Raw genomic sequence first — 20,657 nt, forward strand, 5'->3', positions numbered from 1 at the left:
AGGTGAAACAGAGTTACCATATCACCCAGCAAGTATAGACCCAAGAGAAATAAAAACATGTCCACACAAAAGCTTGTACAACAATGTTCACAGTGGCCTTATTCATAATAGTCAAAAAAGCAGAAGTCACCCAAATGTCAATTAACCGATGAATGGATAAATAAAATGTGGTGAGCACTGAGTAATGTGTAGAATTGTTGAATCAATGCTTTACACCTGAACTAATACAACATTGTATGTTAATTATACTTCAATTTTTAAAAAGTGGGAAACAATGTGGTAAATCTGTATGTACAATGGAAAATTTTTCAGCCATGAATGGAATGAAGTACTGATACCTCCTGTAACATGAGTGAACTCTGAAAACATCATGAAAACATTAGGTGAAAGAAGCCAACCATGCAATCATCACACATGAAATGTCTAGAACAGACCAATCGATAGAGACAAAGTAGATTAGTACTTGCCCAGTGCTGGGGGAGAATCAGGAGCCAGTGCAATATGAGTGCTAATGGTACAGGGTTTCTTTTGGGGTGATAAAGATGCTCTAAACTTGTGGTGATGGTTACACATCTGTGAATACACTGAAAACCACTCAATTGTACACTTTTAGAGAGTAAATTATATTGTATACAAATTATATCTCAATAAAGCTATTAGGTGGAAAGCACTTAAAACAGTGCTTGATGCATAATAAGTAATCTACACACATTAATACTACTATGTATGTATAGAATCAAAGCAGCCCTTAGAACTTACCTACTCTAATCCTCTTATGTTACAGATGAAGAAGTTGAGGGCCACATGGCTGACTTATCCAAGTTTACATGCCTAATAGGTAGGAGTCAGTACTGAACCAGTTTCAATCAGTATGCTGTCTAGGGACCCCAGAGTTCCCTTACAAAAATGTGAAAAACTGACCTAAGGTTAAAAGTTCCCATGTCTGAGAAAACTCAAGCCAAATTAGTTCTCCTTCAGAGTTAAGACAGGATTTATGCTTTAAAAATAGAGATACAGACCTCTTTTTGGAAACAGCTAGCAAATTCTTGTAAGAAAGTCTACCCAAGAAGGGGAGGCAGTGGAAAGGCTTATATGAATAAGTTACAGTGCAATCACTTCTTAAAAATATATTTTAAAGTTTTAAAGGAAAGGGAAACAGACAAGTCTCCAGACCTGTGGGTGGGATGGGTGTAACAGACTTACAAAGAGGCTCACATGACCATACTAAAAGGAGTCTACTGCTTAAAGCCAATTCACATCCTTAAAAGGCCAAAAGAAGACAAATTAAACTTAGAAGGAACATTTTAAGACTGTGCTGTTATAAAACCATGGCCCACGTAACTGATAAATGATGACAGTAAGGGTGGGGAGCAGAAAAGAATCTTCTGAACTTGTCATCCCACACAGAGAACAGCATCTCTCAAGAAAGCATCCATATCTTTCCATTTTCAGAGCCCAGGATGTGTGATGGTGGAAAGGCTTGTGGAGAGGCACAAAGAAGAGAAGAGGACACAACCAGCGTTCTCTCAGACCAGGCTAAAAGTCCGCAGGAACAGCTTTGGTCCATAGGGATGAAAGAGTGAGGAAAAAAACCAGGAATATCTAAACCTGGACAAAGGCAAATTCTATAGGGCTACCTCCCCCCCCCCCAACCTCCCAAGAAGAAATCTGTCACAAAAGCAAACTGGTCCCATCTCTGTCCAATGGGTTTTCTTGGCACACATCTTCCGTTCTCTGAATGGGCCGAGATGAGCTTGCTGATGCTCATGACCAGCCCATGGATCCCCCAGCCCCACCACCCTCCCAGGCTGCTGGTCCAACACGCCTCCCTCGATATCTCCCTAATGATCTCCACTCTTCAAACTTGATCACCAAAAAAGTCAGAGAAATTAATAAGGTAATTCAAGAGAAATAAATTCAGTATATATGTTTAATTTTTTTAATTCCGGAATACAAGAATTCTCTCTTCTATCACATTCAATTCAGTCATTTGAAAACTATTCATTGGGTCTCAATTTTGTGCCAGGCACAAATAAGTTGGGTACTGGCAGGAAGAGTTAAAATGAGAGTGTCTACTGGGAAAGATGAACAAATAATCAGTTTGGTAAGTGCTGTGCCAGAGGTATATGGTTTGCCAAAAGACCTTAGGGAGGTCTTTAATCCCTGTGGGGACTGGGAACAAAGAAAGAATTTCAGTGAAATAGGTGCCTCTGACACATCATGAGTTCTATATAAAAAGGTGTTCTACATAAAAGGTGGGGTGGACAGGGGGAAGAAAGTGATAGAAAGCTGAGGAGATAGTATGGTCCAAACTACTGAGCACAGGAGAATAGGAAAGACTTCCAGGAACATCAACTAAAACTGGAACTGAAATAATGCACCCTGGAAAGTGGTATGATCATTTCTGCATCTGCTCCAGAGAAACCTGCCAAAGTATGATTAGTATAATACCCAAGAGAAAGTCACATGCCCCTGGCGTATGAGAATGCAAGAGGGAATTAATTCTAACAGTTTTAAAGCTCAGCAAGAACAAAGAAGACACAAAAACCACAAAATGTGTTTAAGCTTTATTTTAATGATACAGGGCTATCACATATGATCACCCTGTGCAGTCCAGAGGTAGTTTATAAGGAATAAACCTCCATTGTTTGGAGTAGACAGATCAGACAGCTTTTTATGAAATTTTTTAAAAATCATAGAGGAATGGAGAGGTGTGGGAGAGAAAGAAAAAGGGAAAGTACATTGGGGACAAGCCAATCCAACTGTAAATTCACAAGGCATGGCCAATAAATTCAAACAACCCACTGTTCTCTGATTACTTGTGTTGCTTCCCAAAACCAGCCTAACTCATTCTCTCCCCACTAACTGGTCCTAACCCAAAAGTATTGGGAATCAATGATTCAATAATTTACTTTCTATTTTGTTGTTATGTTAAAATTATTCTGGCTAAGCGCCCCTCCTCGGGGCTTCTGCTAAAGACTTACTTAATGGTAGCCCATGAAGGATTTGGATTATTAACAGATGATCATCCAAGAAGACAAAAACATGGTTCCTTGGTTTGTTTCTATTAGTTCCCTCTTGAATATATTCCTTTTTTCTTTCCTCTGTGGAGAAACACTTCTTCCTCTGTCACATAAGAGGAGTTGTTTTTGCAGTTTTAATTCCCTCTGAGTCTTACAATGATACTAAAATACTAAACTCATATTCCTCAACCATAAAAAGGAATTAAATCTTGCTATTTTTGACAACGTGGATGGACCTAGAGGGTAGTATACGCTAAGTGAAATAAGTCAGACAGAGAAACACCAAAACCATATCATTTCATTTATATGTGGGACCTAAAAAACAAAACAAACAGACTCTTAAATACAGAGAACTGGTAATTGCCAGAAAGAAAGTGGGGTTGGGGTGGGCAAAATAGGTGAAAGGGATGAAGACATACAAACTTCCAGTAATAAAATAAATAAGGTCATGGAGGTGAAAAGTACAGCACAGAGAATGTAGCCCGTGATACTGTCATAATGTTGTATGGCAACAGATGGTGACTACATTTACCACGGTGAGTAGTGTGTAATGCACAAAATTGTCAAATCACTATGTTGTACACCTGAAACGAATACAACATTGTATGTCAACTATACTTCAATAATAAAAATTTAAAAATCAACTCAGAAATCGTAGTGTCCTTTGCAGGAAAAGAACTGTAACTTGACCATTTGAATATAATCACCAACTTGGTTCACTGACTTTCAGAGTTGAAAAGTACTCTAAAATTCTTCTTATCCAGTATCATATCACACAAGAACAAAAGGAGAGTATAATTCCAGGAAGAAAATGAGGAGATCAAAATTACATTCTCAATACTATATTTTTGTTGATTGTTTCCTTCGATGGAAGGAGGTAGGCGAGGGATGGGCTAAACAGGTGATGGGTATTAAGAGGGGCACTTGCTGTGATGAGCACCGGGTGTCATACGCAAGTGATGAATCACTGAATTCTACTCCTGAAACCAATATTACCCTATATGTTAACTAACTAGAATTTAAATAAAAACTTGAAACAACAACAAAATACTATGATATTATACTAAAACTCAGTTGGTCAATAAATATTTGAATGCCTATTATGAACCTGGCACTGTTTCGGGGTGCTTGGGGTACATCACTGAACAAAAACAAAGATCCTAGCTTTTACTCTGAAGAGAGAAAGAAGCAGCAGAATTTAGAGAAGACAGACAATAAACAATAGACATAATGAGGTAAATTATATAGCACAAATTATATACTAAGCAGATGATAAGTGTTACAGAAAAAGAAAAGAAAAAGTAGACCAGGGCCAATAATTAAGGGGATAGGGGTTGGTTACAATCTGAAATAGGGTGATCAGGGTAGGCCTCAATTAAAAGTGCAAAGACTTGAAATGTGGCAGGAAGTGCACACAGGAGCTCCAGAATACCTTACCAAACCTTTTCCCCTCCTGCTGACTTGATTTCTCCTTTGAAGAAGGAATATTTTCAATTCAATTCCATTCAATTCCATTCCATTCAATTCAATATTTCTCATTTGAAATAACGGTTCTCCTCAAATAAGGGTGTTATTTACATTGAGTGATTATTATTTTTCTATTATTTTTTAATGTTTATTTATTTTTGACAGAGACAGAGCACGAGCAGGGTAGAGGTAGAGAGAGAGACAGACAGACAGACAGAATCCAAAGCAGGCTCCAGGCTCTGAGCTGTCAGCACAGAGCCCGACGTGGGGCTCGAACTCACAAACCATGAGATCTGACCTAAGCTAAAGTTGGACATTTAACTGACTGAGCCACCCAGGTGCCCCGAGAGAGTGATTATTATTTTAAGTAAGTAACATTTTAGTCTCTCAAATAGTGTGGAGCATAATGGAAGGTGGGGCAAAGAGAATGATATTGCATTATGGAAAGGACTTGCTAAGAAAAAATAATCTCCAGACACTATTTCTCTGTATGGAAATAAGGTTAATACTCTCCAAACTCTACCTGGGACATAAAAACAGTGAGCATAAAATCTTACAAATTGTGTAAATACGTATTTATTCACAGTGTTACTGCATCATCTATTGTTTTGAATTCTTTTTAAATGTCTTTTTATCCATTGTCTAAGCTAATGTCATCTGTTTTGGATCATGGGACCCTGAAAGGCAAGAACTAGCCTACTTAACTATTTTAAATGTCTGCATGGTGCCATACATAGGCTGGAATGTAACAAAAAGTATTTGATCATAATTCGAAGTACTTTCTACTTTTTTTTTAACCCAAACATCTCAAAAGCATTTAACAAGAAGTTTCACACATTTTCAAAGCACCTTCAGGGACAGACAAGCAGTGCACTGTGATTCAGTAAAATGCACAGGCTTTGGAAATAACCTGTCTGGGTTTTAGGACTCAGCCCAACCACATGTCAGCTGTGCAACTTTGGGTAAATGACTTAACATCTCCAAACTTGAGCTATTTCACCCGGGAAAACTAGAAAATAATACCTATCCCCAAGGTTTTTGTGTAATTGAGCTAATGGATGCAGAAGTACCTGGCACAGTGCCTGACTCATAAAAGGCATTGAATAAATGTTAGTTTTCTCTTTGCCAACTCTTCTCCCCGCCCCTGCATCCTCATCCCAAAACCCAACCCACACACACACACACACACACACACACACACACACACACACACACACACTTCATCAGTGAGTAAACAAATGTCTTGCTTTAAATTACAAGCAGAGCATAAAAGATAGCCAAGATCTCCTTACTCCATCCCACGAGCCCTGGCAGCCTCTCAGCTGTGGAATCCCTGGTTATTTCCTTTCTCAAGGAGGAGATACTATTCTCGTTTGACAGATCCTTTCCTGGACACACTCTCAGAATTCCCTAAGGTTCTTATCATGGCTAATGGATAACAATGCAGAGACTATGGGAGTGAATAATCACTCTCTCCTAGCTAAAAACTTCCTTTATTGACTTCTCTAACTTCCCGTCAGTATTCCGCTGCCAAATCAACCTTTTTGTTCTGGGCAACTATTAAAAGTAATTTTCTTGAAACTGAAAAAACACATTTAGCCTCAACAATAAATTGTGCTCACCTCAATTATTAACCACTTGGACTATTTATTAAAATATGTATAAAGTTAAATTGTTTACATTTGTTTCCTTCTTTAACCCTTAAAATAGAGCCAACAAATATGGGAGTGGAGAAAGATATCTTTCAGTTATTTCTGCTACAAGACAACATGGACGACAGTAATACTCTATCACTTAAATTTATTTAGTGTCTAGAATGACTGCTTTATCTATTCTTCATTGAAAGTGAAACTGAAAGCAATACATTTAAAAACTTGTTCTTGTGGCTTACAGTTAAATGGTATAAAGTTTTTCATTATGTGACAGTGTCTTATATAGCCCTATCCCAAGCACACAGTACAAGTGCCTAGAAAACAGGGGCAGTTAATAGATTTTTACTGAATGAAATTAATAAATTGCCATTTGGCTTTGTACCAAGGACCAACATATGACCTTTAATCCCCAAAAGATAAAACACACAATCCCATTATATGTGAACCATATCCACAACACCAGACTCTAAGATTTCCATTCTGAAAGAGTAGCTAGAACAACTTCTTTTTGAGGCAATTCTGCTTACTTAGCACATTACTCCCCCCTACAGTTTTCCTTCTTTTGTTTTTGTACTAAGGATATTTGTATAAAAACAGAATCTTTGTTGCTTAGTTGCAACAGAGCTTTGTTGCTCATCTGCTCCAGCTGCGTGTGTTCTGTTCCCAATCAAAATTCTGTTTTCAGCCTCCTCATCATTTTATAAGGGGTTAGTGAATTGGCCAGGCTTGCTCCCTTCTCCATCTCTGTGGAACGCTGGGCTCCAAGCTTCCTTCCATACATTGCTCCTTTTTTGGCTTCTATCTTGGAGTTATGTATGGTTGTGCCATACCTTATTCATCAGCATTCATCAAAAAGTGCCCATTGAGCAAGAGAGCACCACCCCAGTTCCAAAATTCTCTAGCTTCAAGTCAGGGCAAGGTTACCCCAAGTCACAGAGAGCATATGGAGAGGGCCAGGAGCCCAGGGAACATTACAAAAGGACAGGCAGGTGCATCTAGGTAGGTAGGAAAATAATCTATTATTCCTTCAGAAGTGAAAGCATATAGGAAAGTTGCTCACCTACTATTACTGTCAATTCAGTTTACAGTACTTTATTAATCAGACATATTTTTCAACATCTAATTCTCATTTGTTCCCTTCCATTCCACAGGCCTATCTATTTCTTTCTCAGAACTGTTTCTTTTATTTCTTACTGTTCCTCTGAAAAGGACAATAAACAATTTCCTAGCCACTCATCATCATAAACTTTGACATGTTAAATTACCCCCTACTCCGTTTATGGACCACACTGGCCCATAAAACTCTTCCCTCACCAGCAACCCACTCCACACAAAATTCTTATTTCCCCTTTTCCCTGCTGAGAAGGGTATTTCCTAAAGCAGCAACTGAGCCACACCCACCACCCTCCTTCTGTGCTGGAGGTGTATCCCCCAATCCCAGGACACTGGAGGCTCTCCTTACCTGGAAGGCAGTTGCATTCAAATGTGAAGTCACCAGTCTGCCGGCAGGTGCCTCCATTGACACAGGGGGAGGGTGCACAGGGCACATAGGGGCTGTCACAGTGCTGGCCTGTGAAGCCCTGGGGGCACTGGCACTGATAGGAACCCAGTAGATTGAGGCAGGTGCCACCATGCTGACACTGTCCTGGGATGTCACACTCATTGACGTCAGTCTCACACTTCTGTCCTGTGAAGCCTGCGAGGCATCTGCAGGAGAACTGGTTGGCTACAGTGGTGCAGGTACTTCCATTTGCACAGGGATGAGATAGGCAGGCATCGGTCCATTGGCACAGCTTACCTAAGGAAACAGAACAGACTCAGTGCTGCCCACTGAAGTGGGAGCCAGTCTCATCCTCAACATCCCACATCTCCCACCCATCCAACATCATTTATTGTGTACAGAATGTCCTAAGCTCTTTGAAATTCACAGGAAGCCCAAATCAGAGCTTCCTCAAGATCATGTGACACAGGCACTCCCTCGGGCCCTCAACCAAGACACAAAGCCTCAGTGGAGCACATGGAGGGGACTGTAGGTTAGTCATATGAAGCCCATCCTCATAGGAGCCCATCAGTCCCTTTGGTGGCAAAGAAGGGTCTGGATCTATCTACTGTCTCACACCTTGCCTTTGCATAGGCTGCTCCTCTGTTTGGAATGCCATCTTCCTTTTTGTTCACCTAGTAAACTCCCACTTGACAACTCTACTCATAAGTTACCTTATTGCCCTTCTCAGCTCCCTAAATTGCTCTCTCTCTCTCACACACGGATCTGCATATGTATACACACCCCCCAAATTTGCTGTTTCCTTTTACTATATTACCTACCACACGGGCAGGGGCTGGATCCCCACAGGAGGCTCTCAAATCATGTCCTTTGAGTGAATAAAATGCATTGATCTTTTCCATAATACATAGTTTACTAAACAGATCTCTTATATGACAGAACCAAGTCAGTGCTACTTCTATTTCCTTTAAATAAAACCCACATACATATTCTGGGAAATATTTTAATTGTGGTCTTGCTACATTTTTGCTTGATGTGTTTGAAGAGGATGAAAAATCTCTAGCTACTTACATATGAAAAAAGCTGTAAGTTATCGTGAGAATAAAGGTCTAGAAAGGTAAGTCTTGTGGACTCTCAAATAGGAAAATATGAGAGGAGGTCAGAAGACCGATATGCTGCATCCTAAGGCATGACTCCAAGAAAGCAAAGCAAATTCTCTGAGGTAGAAAGACAGAAAAAAAAATATTCCCATGCTATTAGTAAATTTGGTATTCATATAGACTTCTAGTGCTCGTGTGCTCTCTCATAAAAACAAAATGTTTTTTTTTTAATTTAAAATAAACCAAAAAACAAAAAACTAAAACAAACAAGAGCCATGACAGCTTTTCTAAAAGAAGAGGGAGGTGACACACAAGCACAGAGAAGTGCTCGCTGTCTGTCAAGGAATGTCAAATCAAACAGGAGAGGTGCAGTATAATTTTGGGCATAGCACATGTATCTCAGGGTGCTAAGCAGAGAGAAAAAGGAGGAACTGAAATTTCTCTTCCTATTTTTTCTTCATTCCTCTGAGAGGAACATCTACAGTGGAGAAGAGATAAAAATGGTTCCTTTTAGCAACTGTGTATATGAGAATATTTGCCTACAACTAAAACAGAAAGGTCCTTGAACCTGGCTTCCCATATATGATACCTACAGGCACTAAGTTCCTACCTCTGTTTTTTCAACTATGAGTGCAGATAAGCTAAGAAGGTCTGATTAGGTGGGGTATACGACTACCACAAAACGAAAAGGGTAACTTAACCTGTGGTGATTCCTGAAGACAGACAAAAGTGGCAGATGTGTAAAAATGATCAGAGCCCTGCAGAACACCAAGAAAGGATCCTTTAAATGGCAAAAGAAGAAGCTTTAATTTGGGGATCATTTCAGAGTTAACATCTTAATTATTAAGAAGACATTACTGCCATTACCACTAGTGAGGATTAAAATGTTTTAAACAGGTATGCCTTCCCTTTGCTTGCAGAGCAAAACAATTTCAAACTGACAATCAGGAAAAAAATTTTCTCTTAACCACCAAATCTCTTTAATGAATCATAGCATCGATGCTGTCATGGTCATGATGAAGATAACAGATCATCCTAACTATCCTCTACCCTTACCAACACCTTTTAATAACAAATCAGTAGAAAAAGTATTCCAAACTAACCTACCCAATCTAGTTTACTGAGTATGTTTTTAACTTTTGCTTATAAGATTTACATAATTGCTGGTGTCAGGGGGGACAAACTGGTGAATGGTTCCGCTTTCCTCATCTAACTTAATTAATATCTACAGTTCATTTTGAATAAAGCTCAGACCCACCTGTGGAGAACTCATGATCTAGGCAGATGAGAGACATGTAAAAAAATTATTACAATAAAATGTGACACATCAAATAATGGAACATAGAGACTAACTGCCTAAAGGAATAGGAAAAAGTCACTAAGACAGAATTTTAAACAACATTGGGCAATCACGAACTGCAGAAAAGGGCATTCCTGGCAAAGGGGTGTGCAACAGCATAGAAGCAACAGTAAGTACGACATTTTCAGGAAATGATGAGAATGTTGTTGGTGTGACTAGAGCTAGATGCTTGTGGGAAGTGAAGCTATAAAAAGACGTAAGGCTGGGGCTCCTGGGTGGCTCAGTTGGGTAAGCATCCAACTCTTGATTTCGGCTCAGGTCATGATCTCAACAGTTCATGAGTTTGAGCCCTGCACTGGCTCTGTGCTGACAGCAGGGAGCCTGCCTGGGATTCTCTCTCTCCCTCTCTCTCTGCCCCTTACCTGCTCTCGTGCTCTTTCTCTCTCTCAAAATAAATAAACTTAAAAAAAAAAAAAAAGATGTAAGGCCTAGACTATGATGGGCTAAGGAAGCCATATAAAAGAGTTTGCAGTTTATTCTGTGGATGATAAAAAGACATTAGGCACTGTAAGCAGGTGAGTTTGTGACAAGATTTGCATTTATGGTCAAAGATGTGGCAATGTGACAGGTGAACAAGATGGGGAGAAACTAAAGGCAAGGAAACCAGTTAGGAAATGACTGCAGGAGCCCAAGTGGAGAGCTAACCTATCACCAACATGGACAGGGTAGACCTCAACTACAGAGCAGAAGGAATGGAGAGGAGTAGTCAGGTGAGAGGTGATTCAAGGACTGGGTCAGGTGCCTGAATCTAAGTGTTATAAGGGAAAGGGGGAGTCTAGTTTGGAATATTTTTTTTACATGTCCCTCATCTGACTATGAGCCATTTATATCAACATGTTGAGTATGAGGTACCTGTCAAATTTCCAAGGATAATATGCAACAGATAGTCAGAAGTATGAGCCTGAATGTCAGGGAGGGGGTGGAGTGAAAAGGATGACTGTAAGAGTCACCAGCAACTGATGAAGACAATGACAGCTGAGGCCACTGGAGACAGGAAGGTTCCGGGGGGGGGGGGGGGGGGGGGGCCTGTGATATGGCTCAAAAGAGGCCTCACCAGAGAGTTCCAAGGAACACAAAAATTTAATGGATGAGGACAAGGCAATGCAGAATCATAACGGAACAGAGCACAGAAAACCAGAAAAGCCAGTGCCCTGAATGTCTAGGTAGAGATTTCAAGAAGCAAGTAATCAACAGTGCAGATGGCTTTTCTTCTAGTGACAGTGAAATACGGTTCTGATTCCCCATCTTGACATATATACACTTTAGGCAGTCAAATACTTCTGAGTATTTGACACTTTCTTTCTCCCCTCTTAGAACTCTCAAAAGGAAGTTAAAGATAGTTGTCTGGAACACTCGAATTCCTTACCATAATGTTAAACAGGCACCAGAGTTAGAGGATCCTTAAGAGCAACATATCAAGATCTAAAAGATGATAAAGAAAGGTATCTGCTGAGAATAGGAAAACGTGGCCCTGGGTCACATCGTTACCTGTAAAACCAACTTGGCAGGTACACTCATAGTCGTCCCGGCTACGCACATGGCAGGTGCCTCCATTCAGGCAGGGGTGAGACACAAAGCAGGGGTGAGCAGTTGAGTACTGACAGTCATCACCTGTGAACCCCAGGGCACATCGGCATGTGGCTTTCCCCAACATGGCCTGGGCCACACACGTCCCCCCATTCTGGCAGCGGTTCTTCTCACAGGGGTCTCGATGTTGACAATATTCTCCCAAGAAGCCCTCCAGACATCTGCATGGAAAAGAAAAGAGTCCATGAAAACACTTGACTTCTTGTAAGTCCAAAAGCTTAACAAGATAGTGCAGTCCATTCAACACTAGATCATGAATTGAGAGATCTAAAGGTACAACCTATAAAACTGCCCTACTTCAGAAGTGCTTAGAGAACTTAACCACACACTCTCACGTCCTTTTGAGTCTTGGTAGGTGACAGAATACCAGGTGGGTTACCCAGCATGGTCTGCCATGGCCAGTCAGCATAACCCTTATCCAAGGCAAAATGAGCCACAGCTTTTTTCACATAGATACAGGCTGGTACTGGCATAACTGTTGTGCACCACTTTTTTGTGCATCACTGTTGATTCTTGCCTGTTCAAATTCATTAGCTTTCTCACTTTGACTAAGCCATCTGATAGGATTAAGGTAAGATTCACATGATAATGCATGGACTGACTTTCTTACCCTCTCCAGTTCAAAATATATAAAATACCATGTGATTTCTCTCAATTAGGCACTGAGAAATAGTAAGTTCTTCTTTTCGTGTTTCCACTGAGACATCAACTGGCTTATACCTAGATTTCTGGGTTATGTTCTGGAGTTACATTTCCCTGTGATGGAGAAAGAAAAAAGAGGTACAGGAATAGGAAAGGGTTCAAAGGGGCTTTTTTCTTTGTTTAACTTAAATCTGTTAAGATATAAACAGGAGGCAGCTTTTTTAACCAAATTTTTTAAAAAGCACAAAATATAATTAAAATGACATAAAAAATATCTAAGGTACCATACAAACACCAAAGTGAAGAAAGCACAACAACTTAACAATAACATTCTGTAACATTCTCCACATGGTGTGTTGAGGGAGCTTTTTATATGCCACCCACTGAATCATAAGATATACAACCATCCCAAATTGTGTGTAGTATTTATGACAATACTACATTCTCTAAACAGCATTAAAAAGGCTTTCCCCAACATGGTCTGAGCCACACAGGCTTTTAAGAAGTGTTTAAAAGTAACACAAAGACTTTGATTCTAACTGTAAATTTTACCATTTGGCCATTGCCCCAGATATTTGAATAAACCTATTTCTACATTATTTTACTTTCTGGAGGATAGAAAACGAAGTCTACAAGGCTGCTCCATCATTACCTTAAAGATGACACATTTAAACCAAACTCTAAGGAAAAATAAGTAAACAAACAAACCAAACTCGAAATCTTTCCCCTCAAAACCAGCTCCCAACACAGCTCGCAATGTGCAGATTCTGGGTCCTGATTCTCCCTATCGCCCAGACGTGAAGCACTGGGGTTGTGTTTTCCTCCTTCCTGCCTTTGTTCAATCATATCCAACATGTCTCATTAGCCAGTAGTTGGCAAGGTGAGGTCTTCAGAGGTCCCAGTTATTAAGAAAAGGAGGAGGACCAGATGTTAAGGAACTGAGACAGAACCTGCCCAGAAGAAGTATGCAGTAGCTAACACACCTGGAGGAGGAAACAGAGCTGGTGGGTAGCTCCAGTGGTAGTCATGTAACTAGTGACCGCCTCCTCTCCTCTTCCCAGATCTGTGTACAATAAGCAGGGCAGAGCCAGAAGCAGCTAGAGTTTTGAGCATCATCATGAGCGGGTGAAGCTAGGAGATGGAGAGGTAGTAAGGGGAGGGCACAGCACTAAAACCAAAGACTGGCTGAAGTTTCTGTAAAGGAGTCTGCACTTTATATGGTCAGAAGACCTGTTTGGAGTGAGTCCTGATGTGGCGACCTTGGACACATTGCTAAACTTCACTATTAGTTCTCTCACATTTTAAATAGTTGAAAAGGGTACCCACATTGCAGGACTGGTGTAAGAAACTTACAAAATCAAGTATGTGAAAGCCTAATGTTAAGGTTATGGGTTATGTTAAAAAGTTTTGCAAATGAAAACCATTTTTTCCCTTTGTACTTATTGAGGAAAATATGGTGCTTTATGCAAATCACAGCTTGATTTGATAATAGAATACGTTATTTTCTAATTTTTTTTAAGTGGAAGAACAAAAACTGCAAATGTAGCATAGCTAAAATTAACCCTGAGCTATATTATTAAAAGCATTTGTAACTTATTTAAGAAGCCTGTTATGGATGATGTTCAAAACTGGAACACAATTCTCATTCATAATGGTAGTCCTATGGGCGTTATGCCTGGCTGACAACTCTTGATTTACCCATATGGGAATTATTTACCTCGTAAATAATGGAAAACTGTTAAACCTGGGTGGGCTTTGCCCATCTTTGTTCCTGGACTATTGCACCACCACCACCTCCCCAACACTATCATGTGGCATCTGCTCAGAGAATGCAAATTCATTTAAATATTAGTATCATAAACATATAAAGAAAACATAAGGCTCCCAGGAAAACAAAAATGAAACAATATGAACATTTCTGGAGCCAACCAAGAGTATTCCCGAATTATGTGAGACTAGGGTTTAATCTGCATTGTTTGCTCCCTAGCAAGTACAGAAAAATAAGTTTCAACTAAGATATGTCTAAGAAACCGGTGAAAGCAGAGGCTGGCAAATACAGCTTGCAGGCCTACTATGGCCCACTGTCTGTTTTTGTATGGCCTATGAGCTGAAAATAGTTTTTACATTTTTAAATAGCTAGAAAAATGTCAAAAAAAAGATTAATATTTTGTGACATTTGAAAATTACGAGAATTCAAATTTCAGTGTCCATAAAGTAAGTCGTATTAGAACACAGCAACACTCATTCATTTATGGATTGTCTATGGCTACTTCTGCATTACAATAACTGGGCTAAGCACCTGTGATGAGACCATTTAGCTCACAAAAATATTTACTACCTGGTGCTTTATAGAAAATCTGCCAACTCCTGGGTAAGAAAATGTATGAAACCCAATTCTATACGTGGCATCCAACATGCTTATTAATAACGATGTTAATGATGATGAAGAAAAATATTTTCACATCAGTTTCTGCAAAGAATACTGCACTCATTCATTCATCCAACAAACATTTATAAGTGCCTATTATATGCCAGACATTGTCTTAATGCTAGGGAAGTCCTTGAACTTGTGGAGTTTAAATTCTCGAAAGGGAAAACAAAGACAAATACATAATTTGTTCAGTCAAGTTAAGTGCTATGAAAAAAATAATAAAATTGGAAAGGGGGATGGGAAGGGATGGAATTGGGAACGGTAGGGGGTAGATAAAATGAAGTATTTTGGTTTTAAATAGGAAAATTGGGGAAGGCCTCACTTAGAGGGCACATTTGAGTCAAGACCTTGATGCAGTGAGGGACTAGCCATGCAGGTAACTTAGGGAAGTGTGTTCAAGGCAGAGGGAACAGCAAATGCAATGGACCTAAAATAGGAAACAGTCACGGCATGTTTGAGGAACAGCAAGGAGACCTCTGTGGCTCTACCAAAGGGATTAAGAAAAAGAGTAGCAGAAAATAGATGAGAGCCGTTAACTGGGAGGCAGATCTTGAGGGGACTGCAGACCACCATGAAGAAGGCTTGAGGTTTTTACTCTAGGTGAGATAATATGATATACAACTGACTTACTCTCCTAAAGTCCCTATATAGAACTACATCTTATTTTTATGTGAAACTGGACATACTGTTAATAAAGACTTAATTTCTTATTTAAAATGTTCTAGAGGGCTAGATATCAATCAGTCTGTTTCTTTACCTTAAAACACATACAAATCTCTCTTAACCTACATTTTTCACTAAGCCCCATTTCCCTTTCCAAATTCTTCTTCAGTCACAACCAAACTTCTTTAACTGTGGCCTAATTTCACAGATACTTTCCCTTTCTCTTCCATCTACTTCTTACTTGTCCCTTAGTAACAAAATTTGCATTCCAATTATCGTCCAGAAACTATGCTCTAAGAACAATGACTTTCTTTCCCCTTGTCAAGTTCAGTCTGAAATTTCATCATAAAGAAATTCTCTTTCCTGTAGAAGTGTCCTGACCAGACCTTCTATCATTTTAATCCTTTTACATTTGGTTTCTAGGACTCCATCTCAGAGCTTGGTAAATCCTTAGTCTAGATTGCTGACTCCTCTTCTCCTTCCTCCCCATCAATCACAGACAGCTTAAAGTTTAAGCTTGAGCTGCACTGCTCTTTTCTCTCATGTACATGTGTTACTGTTGTCATTCTTCATCTGATTTTAAACAACTACCTTCATGTGCCCCCATAAACAGTTCCACCTGCATATGCTCAGTTCACTAAAAGTCGTCTACTTACTCTAATCTACTCTGCAGTACTTGAAACTGAACATTTGAAAATAGGGATCCTTTTCCCATGGAACTTTAATTCTTCAATTTTTCCAAGGTTTCCACTCATAATCTCAAAAGTCACTTTTAGTTAATGCTCTTAAATTATATATAACTAATTACCATGTTCTGACAAGTCTTATTAACTGAATTCCTATAATACTTATCATTCACACTCACAGTTTCCTTCTTGATACAAATTCTGATCATCTTAAAAGCCTCAGGCCAGATAGCACCCTTGGAATAAAATAAATCTTGGGATTTAAGACACCCTAAGGCAATTTCTAACCAATGAGATAGTTCTTTCTGAAATATCCTTAAAAGATGATCACCAGTCTCTACTTGAATCTAAGCAGTTAAGCACAGTGCCTGAGTAGTAGTTAAGAATTTAATAAATGCTTGAAGTTCTTATTGTTCTTGCTATTAAGAGTACAGACCCTAGAACCAAACCACATGGATTTCAATTCTGGCTCCCCATTTACTCGATAGGTGACCTTGAGCAAGTTACTAAACTCATTGTAACAATGAATTTAGTAATAGTGCTTACCTCATAGGGTTTTTTAATAACTGTAAAGCACTTAGAACAGTATCTGGCGCATAAACACCATGCACTTGTTAAGTAAAATTAACGGCTCACTACTTCAATAACAGAACCGTCTTCAGTGTGGGTGGATCCCAAGATCAGAAAGCTCCTTCTTTCTGATGTCTTAAATTCTGCCTCCCCTTCTTGGTATATATATCCAAAATAAGTGAAAATATAAGTCCACACAAAATTTGTAAAGAATGTTCATAGCAGTATTATCTATAATGGCAAAAAGTAGAAACAACCCAAATGTCCATAAGCTGATGAACAGATAGAAGTAAAATGTGGTATATCCATACAATGAAATATTATTTGGTCATAAAAAGGAATGAAGATCTGAAACATGCTATGACACAGACGAACCTTGAAAACATCATGCTAAGTGAAAGAAGCCAGATACAGAAGGCCAGATAGTGTATTTCATTTTTATGAAATGTCCAGACTAGGCAAATCCATAGAGATAGAAAAGAGATTATTGCTGCCAGGGGGCTGGGAAGAGGGGAAAACAGAGTGACTGCTAAGGAGTAGAGAGCTTCTTGGGAGCTGGAGGATAACAAAAATGTCTTTGAAACTGGATAGTGTTAATGGTTACACATATCTGTGAACACACTGAACACCACTGAATCGTACACTTCAAAGGGCAAATTTAATATTATATCTCATTAAAAAAACTTTTTTGGCCTCCCTAAAATTTCCACTTACTGGCTGTCCTGTTCTCTGGAATAAAAAGGAACAAGCCTTCTACTTTTCTAACATGTAGCCATTCAAGAACTTAAAGATGGTTGTGCTGACCCTTTTGTTTTCTTTTTTACAGGATTCAGTACTTTGGACTATTCCTCAATATAAAATTATTTCCAGACTTTCTCACCATTTCAGTGGCTCTTCTATACTTAAGATAATAATAGTAATAATAGTGACCAACATTTTCAAAGCACTTACTGTGTATTATGTATTTGCTAAGCACTTTATAGCTATTATCTCTTTTATTACTCTGTATAACAGTATTGGTATATTATGATCCACATCCTGTATATGAGGACCTTGAAGCTTAGAAAGATTAAGATTTCACACCTAGGAGATGGCAAAGGCAGGATTCAAACCCACATATGACTCCAGAGCCCATGTATCCCAACACTGGGCTATCTGGCCTCCTCCTACTAGATGATTCTAGTTCATCAAAAATCTCTTTAAAACACAGGGCCTGAAATGAAAACAAAACAAAACAAAACAAAACAAAACAAAACAAAACAAAAAACAAACATAACACACGTGATCCTACCAGCACAGCACAGAGCTTGGACTACGTGGATACTGTATTTTTACTATTGCAGCGTAAAGCTGTGTTCACTTTTTCAGAAGCTACAAAATACTACTACTGAATGAGCTACTGAACACACAGTTAGAATGCCAGATCTTTTTTTCAAATGAACTAGTCACTCTATGCTTGTAGAACACACTTTTGAACCCAATAATTGGACCTGTCATTTGCTCCTTTTAAATTCACCGTGCTGAATCTTCTCTCCAAGTTTCTTTGATTGAGATAACTTTTACACTATATTCACATAATCGCAGAATTTCAGCACCACACAATATCTCAAAAGTCAACGGGTCCAAAACCCCTATTGTTCTGATCTGACCCAAATTTGCTGTCTGTAATCTGTTTCCCCAGTTTTGTACCATCTACAACTGTATCTCTACCTTTACCTAGATCTTTTATCAAAAGATAAAACAGTACTTAACTGAAAGTACTCTACTAGGTCTTGCCCTAACCCTGGCACCTATTCAGTCAACTCTATCATCTCAGCTGCACCTGCATCCTATCCACACCTCTCCGAAAGATAGCCAGGAAATCCCTTGCTAAAACTAAGCACACTACTTAAAGAATAATACTTTTCAAGCATAATTTTGATCATGTCACTTTTCTGCTCAGAAACTAGCATTAGCATCCAGCCCTTCAAATCCAAGTTTCTCAGAATCTATGGCCTACTTGTTTGCCCCACTCCTATCATCAACTATCTTACTCCTTCGTAAATAATTACTTCCAATCTCTTGTCTACTGCTCCCTGGTGTAAAAATCTTCTAATACTTTTCCATCTGATATGTCTCTAATTTTTGCTCTTTTCTTCCATCCTTGCTTCAGAGATCTTCCATTAAGCCTCCTCCACACCATTTCACCCATCTCTGGTCCCTCCAACAGCAGATGCAATGCCGTGTTAAGTACTACATTATTTCTACCAGTATGGCACTACTTTGTTTAAGCCATTGTTACGTCCTTCCTGTGCCTCTCCAATTTGGTATCTTGTTGTGGGGAAGGGCATGTCTTGAGACACTGGTACAGGTACCTTGAATACCATGAACATCTACCTATATTCCATTAAGCAACTGGTTCCAAAAAAGGCTACATTTAATGTGATGGATAAAGTCAGTCTCCCAATCCAAATAGGTTCCCAAATCCCCTACTAACCCCACACTGCATTCTGCCTGGTAGAACACAGGCCAAATCAACCCAAATAATCATCCTGAGGTACAGATTATCCCTCATGCCCCAGGAGGCTAAGGAGAATTATGGACATGGGAAGAAAAGGGGTAAATAAATGGGTAAGTGAGACAGACAGAAATAAAGGAGCCCTGTTTCCTAAGGCAGGAGACCTTTCAATTTTGCAAATCCCTGTTCAACTGTAATACAAGTATACCATATACCCTATTAGCCTGAGTGGAAATTAAGACTCAGTGCCTAAAAATAAGAGTTTCAATAGCTCCCTTCTTGAAATGGCTCAAGTTGAGTTTGGTCAGAGGCCAGAAACATGGGCTAATCGTCCAAATTCTCTCAGAAATCTGTAGTTCTATTATGTTATTACCTCAGTACAATTTTTTGAAAATAGCCTACATCTTGAACTAGAGGTATGTGTTAAAATTTTTCTTAAAAATAACCTAATAAATCTAACAGCTGCCTCTTGTTCCCAAAACTGTATGAATGCCTTCCTCCTGAAGGGACTTTATCACTTATTTTAGTAGTTTTCTCAGTGACTCTAGTTTTGGAACTCTGAAAGAATATAGTTCACAAGAGGAGGCTGTGAATACAGGAAAAGTTTTGGGGGCTTTTTCCCTATAAAATAATTCCATGAACTAATATGAATAATTCCACGAACTAAACTTATCAGGCCCATACAGATATATGCATGCCTTTTTTCTGACAAAGTCTACCAATCCTGACACGAAGTCCACTGTTCCACTGTTAATGTTCGAACACACATGGGGAATGGGGAAGGCGAGGAAAAGAGGAAAAAAACAAAACAAAACAAAACAAGGAATTCCTCCTCATGGAACCAGGAAACATTCCAACTGGAAGGATGCCCATGTCGTCCCCCTTCAATAAAACAGATGAAAAACAGACCCCCAACTCTCACATGTCACCAGCAGCCTGGATGCGTTTGCATGTAGCCACTTTACAGAGTTCAACGAAGCTGGGGTCTGAATAGCAATTCCAATCTATCTGGCAATGGCTGCCGTTCAGCATCGGTCTCCCTAGTAATACAGGACAGAAAATTTTGTTCTTTCAAGTTTCCTAAGTGAATAGCCACTCGTCTAGAGAAAAGCTTAAAACACTGTAGCAGCTTGTGTCAGCTCCAAGATGACTGAAGTCTGAGCAGGAAATAAGCCCCCTTTTCCAAATAAAGGCCAGTGTTCTCTCTCCTTGTTTTCTCCACCGAATGTTCTGTATCAGCAGGGTGAGCCCAAATTGCATCCAGGGCTTTGCTGCAGCTCTGCCTTTAGCTTTTTTTAGTGAGGATTTGGTCATTAAAAAAATAAAACAACAAAGCAAAACCCCATCACATACAAGAAGAAGAAAAAGAGAGGCATGCTTTACAAAACAGCTATTTCAAAATCATGATTTAAAAAAAAAAAAAAAACTATACAGAATGTGGAATGGAGGGGAAAAAAATGTCTCATGTGGGTTGCGTC

The 20,657-nt window shown here is 39.3% G+C and overlaps 1 protein-coding gene across 2 annotated transcripts in view; it reads right to left on the bottom strand.

The window, feature by feature from the left end:
- Window positions 1-20,657, bottom strand: part of NOTCH2 (notch receptor 2) — a 164,448-nt gene that overhangs the window by 83,284 nt on the left and 60,507 nt on the right. For both annotated transcript variants that reach the window (XM_011285094.4, XM_019837710.3), the window contains exons 3-4: window positions 11,592-11,851; window positions 7,605-7,940 (exon numbers count right to left, since the gene is read on the bottom strand). In XM_011285094.4, coding sequence (XP_011283396.1) covers window positions 7,605-7,940; window positions 11,592-11,851 — 596 coding nt within the window. The remainder of the gene's footprint in view (window positions 1-7,604; window positions 7,941-11,591; window positions 11,852-20,657) is intronic.

Source organism: Felis catus, chromosome C1, assembly GCF_018350175.1.
Source record: "Felis catus isolate Fca126 chromosome C1, F.catus_Fca126_mat1.0, whole genome shotgun sequence".
NCBI classification, from domain to species: domain Eukaryota; kingdom Metazoa; phylum Chordata; class Mammalia; order Carnivora; family Felidae; genus Felis; species Felis catus.